The 16207-nt window shown below is 36.5% G+C and overlaps 1 protein-coding gene across 3 annotated transcripts in view; it reads right to left on the minus strand.

Moving 5' to 3' along the window:
* UBE3D (ubiquitin protein ligase E3D) overlaps window positions 1-16207 on the minus strand; it is a 76187-nt gene that overhangs the window by 25066 nt on the left and 34914 nt on the right. The window contains exon 9 of one of the 3 annotated variants that reach the window (XM_057369548.1): window positions 6126-6264. The exons of 1 other annotated variant lie outside the window; for it this stretch is intronic. In XM_057369548.1, coding sequence (XP_057225531.1) covers window positions 6126-6264 — 139 coding nt within the window. Of the gene's footprint in view, window positions 1-6125; window positions 6265-16207 lie in introns of those variants that run through there. One more of the 3 variants, XR_008965580.1, reaches the window with a different exon arrangement.

A 16207-nucleotide genomic window follows, 5' to 3' on the forward strand; every position in this document is an offset into this window, starting at 1 on the left:
ACAATAAAAGAAATGGATAGTGTCCAAGACATACACCTGAACAACACTCCAGAGATAATTTTAAAAGAAGCTCACAGTGAACACCAAGCAAGATAACCTGAATGACATAATATAAATCAACTTAATATGGTACAATTAAGTAGCAGACAAAATAACAATTTCTTAATTGAACATAGAGATCTCTATAATTCTGCAAAGAAGTATTCAGATTTGTCATTGAAACACTAATTCTCTTAGTATCATTTGCTCTTGGCAGCATTTGTTCAGTACAATTTTATAATTTTTTCCTAATTATTCTGCAGTGTTTCATTAAATGCAGACAAGCATATAAAACCTCCCAAATACATATATTGTAACTTTTTTTATTTTAAAGTCCATGAAATATCTGTATACATATTTTACGAATCTGCTTTCATGTRTAAGGTTTGGATACTTCTTTCCTATTTAAAATAAATCATTTGAAATTAAACTTAAAAATTTACACATAATGATCACAAATAAAACAGAAAATAAATCCATTTTGTGTCATCCTGGCAACCTATCTGAGTTAGTCAAAACTACAAAAAGCACACAGCAGGYGCTTTTACACTAACCTGCAAAAATCAAAACATCTTTATTTTGGGTAAAATCAGAGCAGCCAAAAGAGGCAGGCACTAATAACCCTGGGTTTGCTTGCTGTAGTTGAYATTCTGTAGAACCAGTCAGCTACGGAAAACAAAAATTACTGAATTTCAACAGAGATTGCAATGTATTGGCAGTGGYTGCTTCATAATACCGTCAGTGTTAATGCAGAAGTTTCAGAGACATAAGCAGATGCAAACTTGAGAGAAACATTCCTTTAAAATTCATACAGCATTTAGGAACTCATCCTTTGTCTGCGAAATACTACAGAATATACATATTCAGATCTATATTCCATTTTGTGGGAGATCCTCGCTAGGCAAGTAATAGCCCGTGATTTTAAAAAAATATTTAAAGGGATAATAATCCATTTTACTGTATAAATTCACTAATTTACTGTTCCTTTCTGTGGTAGTTTAATAAAATACATAATATTTTGAAAGCCAKTCCTCCGCTCTTTATATTTTCTTTTCTTGGATCTTTGTCCTGTCTTTGCTGCTGTTTGACAGTGCTCCAAAGGAATGAAATCCAGCTTAAAAGAATCTGTGCATCTTCTGTACCTCCAAATGCTGAAGCAAATGGAAAAGCCAAGCTGAACAGATTTTTCCAAATTTTACTCAGCTGTTTGCTTTGAAARAGGATTATCAGATGACACAGGTGCATCTGCTATCTTCTGCTATCTTCTTGCAATAAATTATTTTGAAATTGCTTTTCATGTGTATAGAGAYACATAAAACTAATGCATCAATATTAAAACCCACCAAATATCAAGGGACACTTTAGTTTGGTCCATGCATAGACCTGAGAGACAGTAGTAATTTTATATTTTGTTTTCTGTGACTCTTTTGGTACTTGTATACTRTAGCTCCTAAACTATAATGAATGCTATATGAATTCATTCTTATATTTTCTGAGCAACTCACACTCTGTATTTCTGAACACGTTGCCTTTAGCACGTTTTCTGCCCTGTGTTAAGAGAGTAAATGGCAGAGAACTTGACAGGCTGTTCTATGAAAAACTTTTTGTTTCCTTCTTTTTTGAAAACAAAATATCTGCAAATTAATTTTTCCTTCAGAGACACCACTAGGGATTCTTATTGCACCAGYAGAATGAACATCTTTTGGGATTTTTTCAGACACTGGGCTCACTTCTCTTAACCAAAACAGGTAGTGTGCTATCTACCAATGGCGCTGGGTGCAGCTCCAAAAACTATCAAGAACTATTTGAAACAGCTGAGCAGTTCTTAATCACAATCTTCCTTCAATTTCATGCGACTGTAAAAACAAAAATAAAACCATGATCTGTTTAACTCTGAAAACTGTTGTTTACACTCTGTGGCCTTATGAATAGCACCTTGATAGGGGAWGTTAAATGCCTGGTTTCCCACAAAAACTGCAGTAAGAGAAAATGTGCTGAACAGCCCCATATATCATCATAAGAATYCAATATCCAGGGCATTTTCTGTTCACTGTGCTTGAATTCAGAGGAAGACGAGATAAGGTTAGAAAAACACAGCAGAGATTACTTGTCACTTTAAAGCATCTCCCTGTGTTAACTGTTTTATGCTGTAGGCTCTGAAATACCTTCACATCCTCCTAGACAGTGCTGAGAAGTAGCAGCTGAGCAGTTCTGTGATAAAGTACATGATAACTCAAGTGGGTGCTAGCTACAAGTGTTTGCAAGTATTAAGAATAATACACAAAGTAAAGCCCAACAATTCCTAAAGCAAAGGGCTGACAGCTCAGGTGGGTGGACATCCATATAGATTAAGTGGGTAATAAGGTAACACAGCTTTCCATGCAGCCTAATGGAGCGGAAGAGAAAGCAGCAAAAACAACGCTCAGAGCAAAAGCAAACAAAAAAAATTATCTTTTCTACTAAGCAAACTCTTCTCTTCCTTCTTGCTGCTTTTCTCATTGCTCCAGGGTAAGTATCAAGTGCTTCAGTCAATCCTATTACCCTGATCTGAGACATCCTTAGGATGGGTGAGGGATTACAAGCCTGGGAAGGTAGAAGTCAGGGCTGAAAAACCACATTTTCTGGTAAAGCCAGGAGCTGCAAGAAATGGTCTATCCACTTTGGTCCCTCACCGTTTACAGGCTCAAGCTTCCTAAGGTTTAACTCTCTACAGTCCAYCAAAAACATGTCACTGCAATTGTGTAGGTGAAATGAGAGATGAGCCAAAGACAACCTAGGTTGTCTACAAGTAGTACACAAGTCTACAACTACTACAACAAGTAGCACCTAGGATCAACAGCCTGGAAAACTTACAAGCTGGCTGCAGTGAGCACATTAAACCCAGCAGAGAGCTATGTAACAGAGTCTTCTGCTGCTCCTCTCTTCCAGGCTCCTCTAGCAACATAAATCACACTGAAGGATCTTTACAGGGTCAAAACAGAATTGAAAAGTGATTCCAAATATTATGTTACTTAGCAGTAGCACACCAATGGAAAATAAAACATAATTTATRTCTCAGCACCGATACAGAGTCTGCTAAGCAAGTCCCAGAGAGTACTTCTAGAGCACAAGGCAGAACAGAGTTTATTACAGATTATTAGCAACTAAGCGGATTTCCTTTGTGTCCTTTTTACAGCCTAAAACTCATTCAATGCAGATGTACACCAACTAAAATTTTGGCTTGTCAACACTGCAGTACTGTAATATAATTGGGAGAGAAGGTAAATACATTCTCGAAAAAGATGGATGTGGGTGAGGCAATTTTCAGTTATCTCATTAAAAACAACTGGATTTTTAAAWGCCATCCTGACACGGTATCACGAGTTAAACTGTAACTTTGGATCATTAGAGCTTCCTGTTAGATACATTTCCAAATGTATCAAAACATAGAGAAAAGCACCAGTAGAAAGCAGTGGTGCATTTAGCTGCTCACCACACGGCCAGCAGCGAAAATACGAAGGGAGAAAATTCTGGCACTTTATGGGGTAATTTTTCCTTCTAATTCCTCCAGCATTCAATTGTGAGAGAGTGGCCCCCTGTTGAACAAGACTGCCACTGTTCCACTGTGTAGATAACAGGGAACTCTGCAATTATTTTCAGTTCAAATACAGGTTTTATTGTAATACAAAATTAAAACGTTTTAAATTTTTCTAGAAAACTGCTAGATTAAAGTCTACCACAAAATAAAGCATAGTTTTGTGCTTTTGCCATTACATCTCCATTAAGATACATGAAATATCAGTTTTCAATTAGGTCTCTTTTATTACTGCCAATTTGACTCACARTCTTTCCTATCTTGGATGCAGAGTGATTTTATGCTCAGGCAGCAGCACAACTGAATATCACTATTCAAGCTCCCTGTAGATCTTACCAACTTTTCCAAGAAAAATACAGAAAAGCTAGGACCTGTAATTCTAATAACTTCTGTACATAAAGTGAACATGAGTAGAAAAAAGAAAGCCAGAAAAAAACCCCTCTAAGTCTGATAGACTATTACAAAGCATAGGTGAAAAGTTTGGACAAACTTTGTTTCTGCTTCATGGATTCACTAACTGAGATCCAAACAAGGTTTATAAGGATAAAAAATAAATAAAACAATATTTTACTGGACAGCATTTGCCCTCTAGGACAAACACTTGGTGATATTAACTGTCTGGCAAGGAGACTGACAGAGTCACAGAATTTTATCAAAAAAGCCGTTTTCCTTTCCTCCCACTTGGCAAAATAGAACATTATCTTAGCAGAGCAGGTTTCCGAACTGGGGCTTTTCAAACACTGCAAAGTGTGTTTCTGTGAAAGGCAGAACATTGTCACATCACCAGCTTTGGCACACAGGCAGGCAAACCACAATATGCGTGGGCCAGTGCTCAAAGATGCAGTGCCCCGCAGTGAATGAGCTCAGCAAAGCACTGTTTGCTTTCATCTGCTCCACAGAAATCCGGGGTTGAAAGGCTGTGGTCACAGAGGGGATGCATGGGGCATYCCCACCCCATGGCTGACATAACCCTACACTTCCACGACCTGCAGCATGGGCCTCTGGGCCATGGTTCCTTTACAGAGACAGCCTCACAAAGCTAAAATKACCCAGGAGCAATCCAGCACAATAGTGCACAGTCTGACAAGCTAAAAAAGAAAAGTCTGATGTTTTGTATACACCAGTTGACAGACATCTATCACTTCCTACCTCTACCCCACAGACAWATCAAAGGGAATCCCAAATACACCATGTGGGACTGAGCCTGCACAGAAACAATACAGGACATTCAGCCTTAGCATACAGCAAGAGACTGTTATTTGATCTGCCATGGCTAAAGCAGAGAAGACTTTAGCACAGATTACTGGTAATGTAAGGGAATATGTCCTCTTGGATTAGACAAGTAAAATGTTCACTTCTTAATAGGAAACACGGACTATTCAACTGCATGAATAACTAGTGCCGGCCAATCCTTGAAACTTATATGTTGCTGTCTTACTCTGTTGGCATCCAGGAAATTCTTCAATTTTATGGCCTCTGAATGTACAACCCAGCAACAATTCTGACCTTGGGTATTAAAATAGCATATTGAAATRATCAGCGGCTGCTGCTGTACCCAAGTGATCACCATATACAGATTCCCTGTTTCAAGTACACAAGATTCAAAGTGACCCAACAAGCAGGTACATGCCTATTTCCTAACATCTAGAGGAGTTTTCAGCAGTTGTACATCAGTGTAACTCTATTAAAATCAATTATTTGATTTTATTTTATGACCATGATTTTTTTTGGCTCCTAAATTCAACAAGAATATTGTTTTTCAGTAAACATAACTTAGGAACACTAATTAGATATGYCTCAACTACAAATAGGAAATATGGACAAATAGAAGCTACTTGATTTCATGTTAGAAACTGTTAAGAACACTCAGTTCCCACTATGATGCTRACTCTTTTATAGCTGCCAGAATAAACACATTCAGTATGCTTTCTGCTCAACTGCTGGTTACTTTAGATTTGCATCAATACACAACTGATGGACTATGTAACTACAGGGGAAGACAGCAGAATCATAAAAAGGCTGAGTTGTTATATCATATCATCATGAATTCAGTTGTCTCTACTGCATTTGTAAAAATCATACTCTCCAGAACATAAAAAAAGAAATACAAATAACAATTGAACATGCCAGCAACAATGTTACCTTTGGAAAATTTCTATGATTGCTCAGAACTTCCAAAGTAATATATAGAAAAATGTTTTCACTGCTGGAAATCTTTGATTTTCGCTAAGGATTTTCTTTGCTTTTTTTTTTTTAAGCCCACAAGATTTTGGTTTTTTATGATTCTATTCATTCCAGCCTAAGTTTGATGAAATTTCTTTAAATTAGATATCTTTAAACAGTAATGCAGTGTTAAAAAATYCAGTGGCATTTTCCACCTTGGTCTTTGTATTAATGTAATGGAGAGTCATGCAACTACAGAAGACAAACCCTCTGAAAGAGTTTATGGGCCCAGGGATCTCTCTTTGTCCAAAAGCAACACCTTTATACTGAATTAGAAGCTATTTCTTACCTGAAAAGAGTTCATGCATTGAAGTGAAGGGGGCAGAGATGCAGTGCTCAAACCCAGTATCAGCAACAATTCCAAACATGTTTCTGATGGAAACTTTAGAGGGTGAACTCCCATATCATTTTCCCATGCATCAGCAAGGCTATAGAGTTAAAAAAAAAAAAACCAACAAACACACTTCTTTCATTTTCTTAAGATATATCTAAAACACAAGTTTCAATTAAGTATTACAGTGTGTCATATCATTGTGATAAAAAATTCCCTTTCATGTTTTCCCTGTAAAAGTCACAGATCAGTGTGTTTTACCATAAAAACACAGTGAATTTATATACAGTACTTTAACCATACCACCGATATCTTTCAAAAAGACACATAATGTGAAAGGAAAATTTAGCACATTTTAGAGAAATTCACTCATGTTTCCAAATCAAATTTCATTACTTCTGATCAAAATTTCATCTGTTATTAGCAATTTCCTATCATACAATGATTTTACACACAGAGTATTGTATGCAGAACATAATGCTTCCACTTTTTATTCTGTTTCTAGAAAGAAAAATTCTTTTCACTTCTGAAAAGACAGGAGGTCAGGCATGATTTTTAAAACTGATGTTCATGATGTTCACTGGGGACTTACTAACATCCTGTACCAAGCAAAACTCAATCTCAGTCAATTTTATATAGCTTTTTGATTTAGATATACTAAAAGAATTAAGATCTCTAGAGTTACTCATAAAAGCAACATTCYAGAAGCATGTTCCTATAAACTGTTCCCACTATCACATGCTGAAAAACAAGATTAGCTCAACAAGATTTACTCAAAACACAAGGTCATTCTGCTTCTTATAGTTCAGGCTTATTTCTTCCATAAAGTACAAACTGACAGACTGATCAGTGATCCAGCTACTTTAATAACTTTGTCTGGGTAGGTAGTATCAGATACTCCTGGGTAAGATGAATGCCAATCATTCTCAGCAGAGCCGAGAGCATCACTTTGGAAGACAACGCTTGCTACCGTTCTCTGTCCAAGACTTCAGAATTTCAGTAAATGATCTTAATATCAGCTTTCACTTTTAAGTACTTCCAGCTCTTCTGACTGAACTGCTGCTTGTGACCATATCAGCTGATTTTAATGCACTTTCTACAAACAGCCACATTTTTTAAACACTTGGGAGAGCAGTCATGACCCCAGCATTCAGCAAAWACTGAGCAAATATTCTCTACACAGTATCTGTGACATCCTCGGTGGTTCTCATTCTCTCAGGTCTCCCAAACCCAGTGARTCTCCGTAAAGTCTTGCTTGTTTCATATAAGATTGCATATATACTTATTGTACATAGCACCTTCTTAGTTCTTTTAGAAGATGTCCYACGTAGCATAATTTACACATCTTTCTTCAAAGAGTGGGTGTACTTTCACTTTCTTATCTCCATTTGTATGAAATTGGCCACTTCAATTTTGACTCTTTGTTTTTTTCTTTCATAATATTTACATATTTTCCTCCTTCCTGATTTATCTATGGGTATATAAGAATCCAACTCTCATTTCATACATAGAAGAAAGACCTATAATGCACAGAGTGTTAGAGGGGCCTTCATCTCCCTAAAAAAAAGGAGTGTTTTCTCTCCTTTTTTTTAACCCCACAATAAAAGACAATCATACCACTTCTAGGTTACCAAATATATCATGTCCTTTCTCAAACCTCACCAGAGTGGGGCATCTTGACAAAAGAAGGTCTAAGCTTAACATGGTAAATTGAAGGAGGAAGGCATCCTCTGGCTCTTCTATTGACAGTGCATCACTTAAGATGTCCAATATGCCTGAGACCAGACCATTCTGCAGCAGCCAGAACCTCCCACACATTAACAGCCTTTATAATATGTAGTATCTCACACTTACACTGTGCCACATGGATCCAGAAAAGTTGTTAAAGCTATCACAAGAAACCCCAACTGACCAACTGACCACTAGGACAGGAAGGTGAGATGTTTAGAAGAGACTCTGGAGTATTTTCATTATTGCAAGATACAAGCCCTCAGTTAAGTCCCGAATAATATGTCCATATTGAATGGAAGCAGGATTCTTTTATAAGAATACACTTATTCACTTATAAGAATAAGTGGCCAAGCCCAGAAAAGGCAGCCTTGACTGGTTCAGGGTTCAGGCTGGGTGGGGCTTTGAACCTGGTCTAGTGGAAGGTGTTCCACCCCATGGCAGGGGGATTGAACTAGGTGATCCTTAAGGCCCCTTCCAACCCAAACCATTGTATGATTCTCTGATCCTATAAATGTTCCAGGAGGAACACTTAAAGCCACATGATGAGCACTAAGTAACCAGATAGCAAGGAGTCTTGTTAACTGTAATCCAGAATGAAGTTTTACATTTCCTTATCACTTTGTAACTTCATTTCCCAACATAATTAGAAACTTACTTTTATATGCTCCTTACTCATTCTTTTTTTTTCTACATTTTCTACAATCTGGTGATGCAGGCAAATTTAGGTGAAGCTAGCAGAATAGGGGCTCTCTTTTTCCGAATTTASCAAGTCTAAACAAAGCCATGCAGGCACCTTCAAAGACAGCCAGAKAGTTTAGAGACTGGAGATGGTATGCCAGAGTTCTGGGTCTTGGGAAGGTGTTTCCACAGATCAACACCCTCTCAGCAAAGGAACTTTTCAGAACTCCAAGCAATATTCAAAACATTATGACTTACATCAGTACCCTGATTCTATTCTTGTGTTTTGATATAAAKATTTTTTGAGATGCCTCCTCATTTTGAATTTCAACTAGTACAGCCCTGACACTGAACTGGGGATTTTTCTTTCATGGCTGTTGGTTTATTTGAGGGAAAGAATGTTTACATAAGGACATTTAGCCTAATTATATTGCAATTCTTATTTATTAATTGCTGAGTTATTAGTATTTCCTGACATTAGTCCAGGGCATTCCCTTATTATAAACAAAACATGCGTATCCTAGCACCTACTGCTCCAGGAACACACATGTTAGGAAGTAGTCTTTGTGACTTGCCCTTTCACAGCACTTAACACAAATGGTTGTGGGTAGTCACTGAATTATTATGATAATGATCATTTCTCATGATCATTTTCATGATCATTTCTCTTTGTTCTTCTTTATCCCTATTACTTTTGGAAGCATTTTTCCATAACTTGTATTGTAGAGGAAAGAGAAAAGCATCAATGCTTAAATCAAAAGCTAAACAGGCCACAAAGAATCCACTGCTTTTCAGCTTAGTTTCATGGTCATTCTGTATGAGAGTTGTCTCACTTCCAGTACAGGAGACAAGGCTGTTTCGTTTTTGTTTGCTTTGTGCTTACTGGAAGAGAAAGATTGACTGATAATGCTCCTCAGTAGAGTGAGCATCCAAGGAGGACACTCAGCCCTTCACAATTCYCAGAGATCACAGCACAGCTTGCTATGCTGCCTAAAAGGAATAAGGGAGAGATGAGACAGCTTGAGGAAAGTGAGRTTATCAAGAGAAATATTGGGTTTCAGCAAATATTGGGTTTTTCTACACTGCAAAGAAGCCTTGAGATTCTGGACTTCACAGTCTGACACAAAAAATATGAGCCTCAGAATCAAACAAAATTCATAAATTCTACATAGATTCTGTAAGTCATTGTGGGGAGCAAGACTTCATCTACTTTGTACCGATTTTGTGACAAGTAAAATCTCACCACTACCTATTGACCTTGACAGTGTTTGAGGGAGAAGGAAGTCAGCTTTAGAAACCAGGCTTTAAAAGAGTAAGATGTAGTAAAACATACTCAGTAAAATGGTCTAAACTCAGAGCATGCTCTGAGTCCTGAAAAGGATGTATAAGATTGAATTTTTTCATAGGACATTAAATCCACCCCTGCAAATCACCATCATCATCACTTTTGTCTGTCTCTTAGTGAAWGATCTCACCAACAGGAAAACACAGTTTTAAGTATTTCGTCTGTCATTCCATTCTTTCCATTTTCTCTCCCTTTCCTTTATCCCACTGTTCCCCAGAACTTGTATTAATCCTCTTMGCTTATTTCAACCAAATTTTCTTAAGCAAGATGTCAAATAAATTCAGTTTGGCAAAGTTTTACATTTTCCTGAAAATCAGTGTCTGAGTACTGAGAAGAAGTGCACATTAGTAACTCCASKGGGAAAAGCTGCTCATGGAACACAGCAACACACATACCAGCTAATCAAGTGGTGTTTACCTGGGASAATATTAGCATAAACTCAATAATATGACATTTCTATCCAGAAAAACCAACTACCATAAGCAAAGTAAACATGTTTTTCTGAGCCCTCTCCCTAATGAGTGAGGCAAACTGAGAGATGCAGTGCTTTTACTTAAGTGCACTCTATGTTGTGGCTTCAGGACAATTGGAAAAAAAAGTTCTGAAGTTCTGAGGCAGGAGGAGGGATTGATGATAATGGAATTGATCCCCAGTAAGGGCAACAGTCAGAGCTGTTCCAAGTGTTCATCAAACTCGAGACGCAGCCTCTTMAGATTAAAGCAAAACCTCCAACACAGAAATCCTTCTGATAAATCTAAGAGATATCTATTAGTCTCACCCATKAAATCACAATGAACAATGTAAAATTAAAAAGTATAATTAGAACTTTCACATAACTTTGATTTTGAAAAAGACAAAATCATGTATGATGAATGCTCATRAAACTTCAATATATTTCAGGCATACATTTCAGAACTGAAATGAAGTAGCACAGAAAGTGAAGAAGCAGAACTCTTCTCAAGGGGGTGATACTTGGCTACTGTGCTAGGGGCTGATGTGAGGCAACCATGTGCTACGTGGTAAACTGTCWGAGCAGAGCATTCAAAGCAAGTAAGAAATAAAAATGACAAGCTGAGACTATCTTCCCCCTTGTCCTTTCCAATGCCCTCTCTAAGGAGCTGGTCATTTGAAGGAGAAATTTAGAACATSATATGACTGTCACATTCCCATAACCAGTCCAGGAAATACAGTCAAGAAAGTAAAATTCCCACAGTCATAAGTATGATTTTTTTTTTTGTTTAAATGAAGTGGTATTTTTCAAAGATGTTCAGTTGATAATAATGGGAAGTCCATAGAAATTTCAATTTATTTTAAAAAGAAAAAGAAATCAGCAAATGCTCTCTCAAATTCAACCAATTAATTCTGAAAGCAGAGAGGGGCAAAACTTGAAAACTACTTAGACAAGATTAAAGACAAGACAGTTACTTCTGTAGCAGGAATAATGGATCACAATGCTTTTAAATTTGAATCATCATGCATCAGAGAATGGTATTTTTCCACTGCCCACTATGGAATTGATCCCAATGAATTATCTATGTAAGTCGGAGTAACATTTCCAAACAGTATCCTTAAAAGCAAGGTTTAAGACAAGAAAATAATTAAATACATTTATTTCATAATTTCTTGATTTAAGAACTAGTAAACTAATACAGTCATCCATCAGGTCACAGAAGTGACCCACAACATCCTAAGTTTTCACGGAAAAATGCAATAAACATGGCATCATCTCAGTGAACAAAAGAAAASTTTGTATTGCAAAACCAAGAAAAACTAACAAAGATTCTTGTAAGATTTTGAAAAACTGGACCAGACTTTTTACTAAATTGCATTTATTCAAAAGAAAACCTTTTCCATCMGTGATAAAGCCATTTATCAGTAAACACCCTTCATCATGCATGAGACTCACTTTTAAATGCAACTGAGCTGTCTCAGCAACAAAGTCTGCTTTTGAAGAGGAACAGATAATCCCTTTTTTCCTTTCCAGCATCATCACCTCTGATCTAGCAAGCTTCTATAAATACATTAACTGAGAGTAGTCTACACAGGTCAAATCTAGAAAATTAAAAAAGCTCTTACTCAGTGCTCTGCTCAGTGTTGCTGAGGCACTGTATTAACTACATTTTMYTAGTTACGATCTGSGTAAATGTGCTCTGCATTTAGCGTTCCAAATGCTGCAAAACTCTTGAAGAAGATTACTGCGTTAACTGTAGCTTCAGTGCTTTGATGAATCAAGCCTGTGCCAAGGAATCAAATAAAAAAGCTCACAGACACTCAGCCCTGACTCTCAGAGTTCACTGAATGTTGTAAAAGCTGCCCTTTCCACAAGCTACAGCTCTGAGAGAAATGACAGATGACTTTACTGAACCAAAGGACAAACCTGCTAAATTAAATAACTATTTGTAAAAATGATTTAATCTAAAAACAATTCTTAATTATGGTTGATGATGTGTCTATATACTTAATGTACCGGGAGGCCAAGTTATTTATACTTTTAATTATCCTTGCAGTGATCTAAAAACAACATAAAAATCAATGCCTGCTCATTAGCTACTAAACTCTTACAAAAATTTTAAAAATATGGACGACTAAGAAATGCAGTACTTTCACCATCTAGAGTACATTTCTTTGGGAAAAAACTCTCTTTGTAAAACCACTGCTTCTTTCCTGAAACAAACATCTGTGGTCGTGTTCTACCATTCATTAATCATTCCCGAGCAGCTGGGAGAGTCAAGTGTGGGTTTTGAGCAAATTTTCCTTGGGATCTTTACTAGTTGCATGGTATCCCAAACCAATAGTTATTAAAYCTCTCAAAACAGACAAAAAAACAGAAGAACAGGAATTTAACCCAGTGGTGTCCCTGCAAAGAAAAGAGCAAGAGAAGAGCAAAATATCTAGGGAAATAAGAAGGCAGAAAATGGACTGAAGTGATCAAAAAAGAAACTCCATCTCTAAGTTTTAAACATTTTCTTTTTCRGTGTATCATCACAGAGACAAGATTTCATTTAACTGAATTTCTCTATTTTCACATGGTCTTAAATACTATCACTTGCAAAGYATTTTTATTATAAAATCACTGATACATAATCCTTACAATAAAGTGCATCATACCCCTAGCATATAGGAAATATATTTTAATGTAGTATATGTATTAGTTACATATACAACAATGATATTAATACATATATTGATACRTGCAATTTTATTTATTTTATCATTATTATTTATGTAAAATGATACATATTTCTATAAATTAATATAATAGTTGYACATACAAGGACATGCTCACTATTAACAATCTTTTATCTTTTTTCTGGGTAATGAATACTCTGAATGGAAAAAATATTTAGGTCTGGAGTCTACTCAAAAAGAAGTCAGCTAGAAATCCACTGCAAAAACAATWCAGTGGGTTTAAAATCCCCTGTCCTGCAAAATGTAAGTCCTTCTTGAACTTTCAATGTGTCACCATTTGAAAAGGGCAAGTTATTTAATACTAATAAGAAAGCCTTATAATGAAAACTCAGATTTAACCTCACTAGAGTACCAGTGCCATAATATTTTTCAGAAGGGCTGACATAAGAGCCATCAACTGATCTTGCAATATTTCAAAGTGCCTTTTAATTAAAATTATGCTATTTTCTCTGATGAGTGCTTTTATGATTTAAAATTGATACTCCACATGCAGTTTTCTCATTTCTAACTCAAACATGTAGCATAGATTAAATMATATGCTAAGAGGTACATTAAAAGCAGTGGATTAAATAATTTTGTTTGCATTAAACAACTACATACAAAYCTCAACAACATTAATTTTATTAATGCATTTGAAATGATTTTACAACTTCTTGATACACTTTGCTCATTATAAGCTATTTAAGGGAAGTCAGAAAGAGAATTAAAAGCTTTTCAACCTGTAAAGAATAGTCCAAATTACTTTTCTTTTGTTTCACACCAAGCAACATTTTTAGTAGACTYAACTGCCCTATATTAACTTAAATGTAACTACACTGGTTTTGGTACAGTTATTAAGAAATGCTATTTGCACAGTAAAGCCTCTGAACAGTCCACAAAATTCAATTCTTTTTTTCTCAAAGGGTAAAGGGCAAAAGCAGAAAACCAAACAACTCTGTTAGTATACTGTGYCAGTTGTTTACAAGTAGATTATCCCTCTGAAGCACAGGAAGYTATCTCAAAATACTGCCATTCTTTTACACAGCAATAAATCTTGACATTTTAATMCTGTCCAGGAGTAACTTTGCCTTGGAGTACGTAATTTCAAAGCAATGCTCAACATACTTCTCCAGACTAAAGATTTTTGGGTGTTCACCAACTGCTTTTCTACATTGCCTTCCCTCCTCCATCTGGCTGCTATGCAATTTCAATAGCATTAATTTTAAGTTGCAAACTCTCATCACCCATAAAATATTTTCATTCCATTGCAAAACAGCACCAACTGTACAGTCTCTGTTGAAGACAAAACAGAATTTCAGTTGCAAGAATTACTGAAATAAAGCTTAAACATCACAGAAGGATTAGCAGGTGTTCATCTATTCTGAAACCTTTTAGCTGAAGATTCATAGTATCTAAAATGAATGTATGAAAACCTAAATCAAGCAACAATGTCTAAAGCAGACTTATGTTCAATGGGTCACCTAGATGCGTGGGACCACAAATACTTGCAAATGCACTAAATTTAAAATTCATGACAGCACTCAAACTATGCACAGATGGTCTGTGAGTACAACTAAGACATTATCATCTTTATTTAGTTTCAGCACCAGGTAAGCAAAAATAGGCTGATCAAAGAATGAAGAGAAAAGCGATTTTCATTTCACAGGAACTGACCTTGAATATAAAATCCCAAACCTGCTGGGTATGTCCCAGAATATGTTCTACCACCAAAACCACAGTCCATAAAGGCACAGCAGCAGCAGATCTATCCACAGAGCCAACCCACAGCAAGTACTGTCTATGGAGAGAAACATTCTCTTTATTCATCTATAAGATCAACAGTTTATTGCAAAAGTAAAAGCTGTAAAAGCAGAAAACTCCTGCAAAAATTCATCAGTTATAGCGAAGTTCTGTTTTAGAGCATCTGACTGAAGGATACAAGCTCATGATGAGAACAGCTCCTAGGGGCTGGTGATGTAAAACATATCCGAACATAACAGGAAGAAARCATGGCAGACAGTGAATTCTGACACTATATATATTTTCTAAACTCCTTTTCAAAATTCTTACATAATTTTTGCCTACCTGGGTACAAGAGGGACATTAATTTAGTTTTCCTACAAAACTAAGAAAAGCATGGAAGTTTAGCTCTTGCTGGGCATTGCCCAAAGTCAGCTGTGACTGYTGAACATCCACACTATGCAGAACTGCTGGTGCAGCTCCAAAGTACAATATAATTGCTGACTTCTCAGCAGCAAAGCAATGTAGTCCCTCTAAAAGGAGAAGCAAACTACTCTCATAAAAACTGCATGGCACTGCTTTAGGATGAGCTTCTTCACTTTCATGGCTGTGATAAGGCTTCAAGCTGCATTGTTTTTCAGTCTTACTGCTTAATTCTTTCCCAGGTGGAAAGAATTAATTCCAATTAATTTCCAATTCTTTCCCAGGTGGAAAGAATTAATGTCACTTTTCTGAAAACAAAGATCCTGTAGCCAGATCACTGCTGATAATTCACCATAGTGGAGGGTGGCAGCAATAGTAGGACTATGACTCTAGAATGCAGTTTTCTTGAATATGCCTATACAGCTCAGAATGAAGGGATAGCTTTGAACGCTTCTTAAAATACTTTTCTTCAGCTTAAGCACCTCTTGATTCCTTCATGGATACATCTTGCTCTAAATTAGAACAGATGGCTCATAATTTCCCTAATGTATGACAATAACTGTAGACTACTATATTTGGGATGGATGCAGAGGACACAGCAGTGTGCTACTGACCTATGCTACAGCCTGACTTATGCCATCTCACTTGCAGGGAATATCAAATGTGAGCAGCAACACCATCTAACTTAAGAGCCTCTCTTTGGAGCATGTATGACTCAAGTACTTGAATTCTCAGGTYACATCTCCTCTTTTTTTTWWAAAAAAAAACTTTTCAACACTTCGAGTATTTATATAAGGGTATATAAAGGCCAGTTACCCTRGCTAATGAGTGTATGCCTCTTCTAATGATGCTCATTTCCTGAAGGGTAGAAGTGTACAGCAGAGTTGCAGAAAAACAAAGTACTATGTAAAAGCTCCTTCACAGCACCTGCTGACACCAGTATGCTTACCCTGGT

Source organism: Malurus melanocephalus, unplaced genomic scaffold, assembly GCF_030028575.1.
Source record: "Malurus melanocephalus ecotype Western Australia unplaced genomic scaffold, MMel_1.1 scaffold_4, whole genome shotgun sequence".
In the NCBI taxonomy this organism is placed as follows: domain Eukaryota; kingdom Metazoa; phylum Chordata; class Aves; order Passeriformes; family Maluridae; genus Malurus; species Malurus melanocephalus.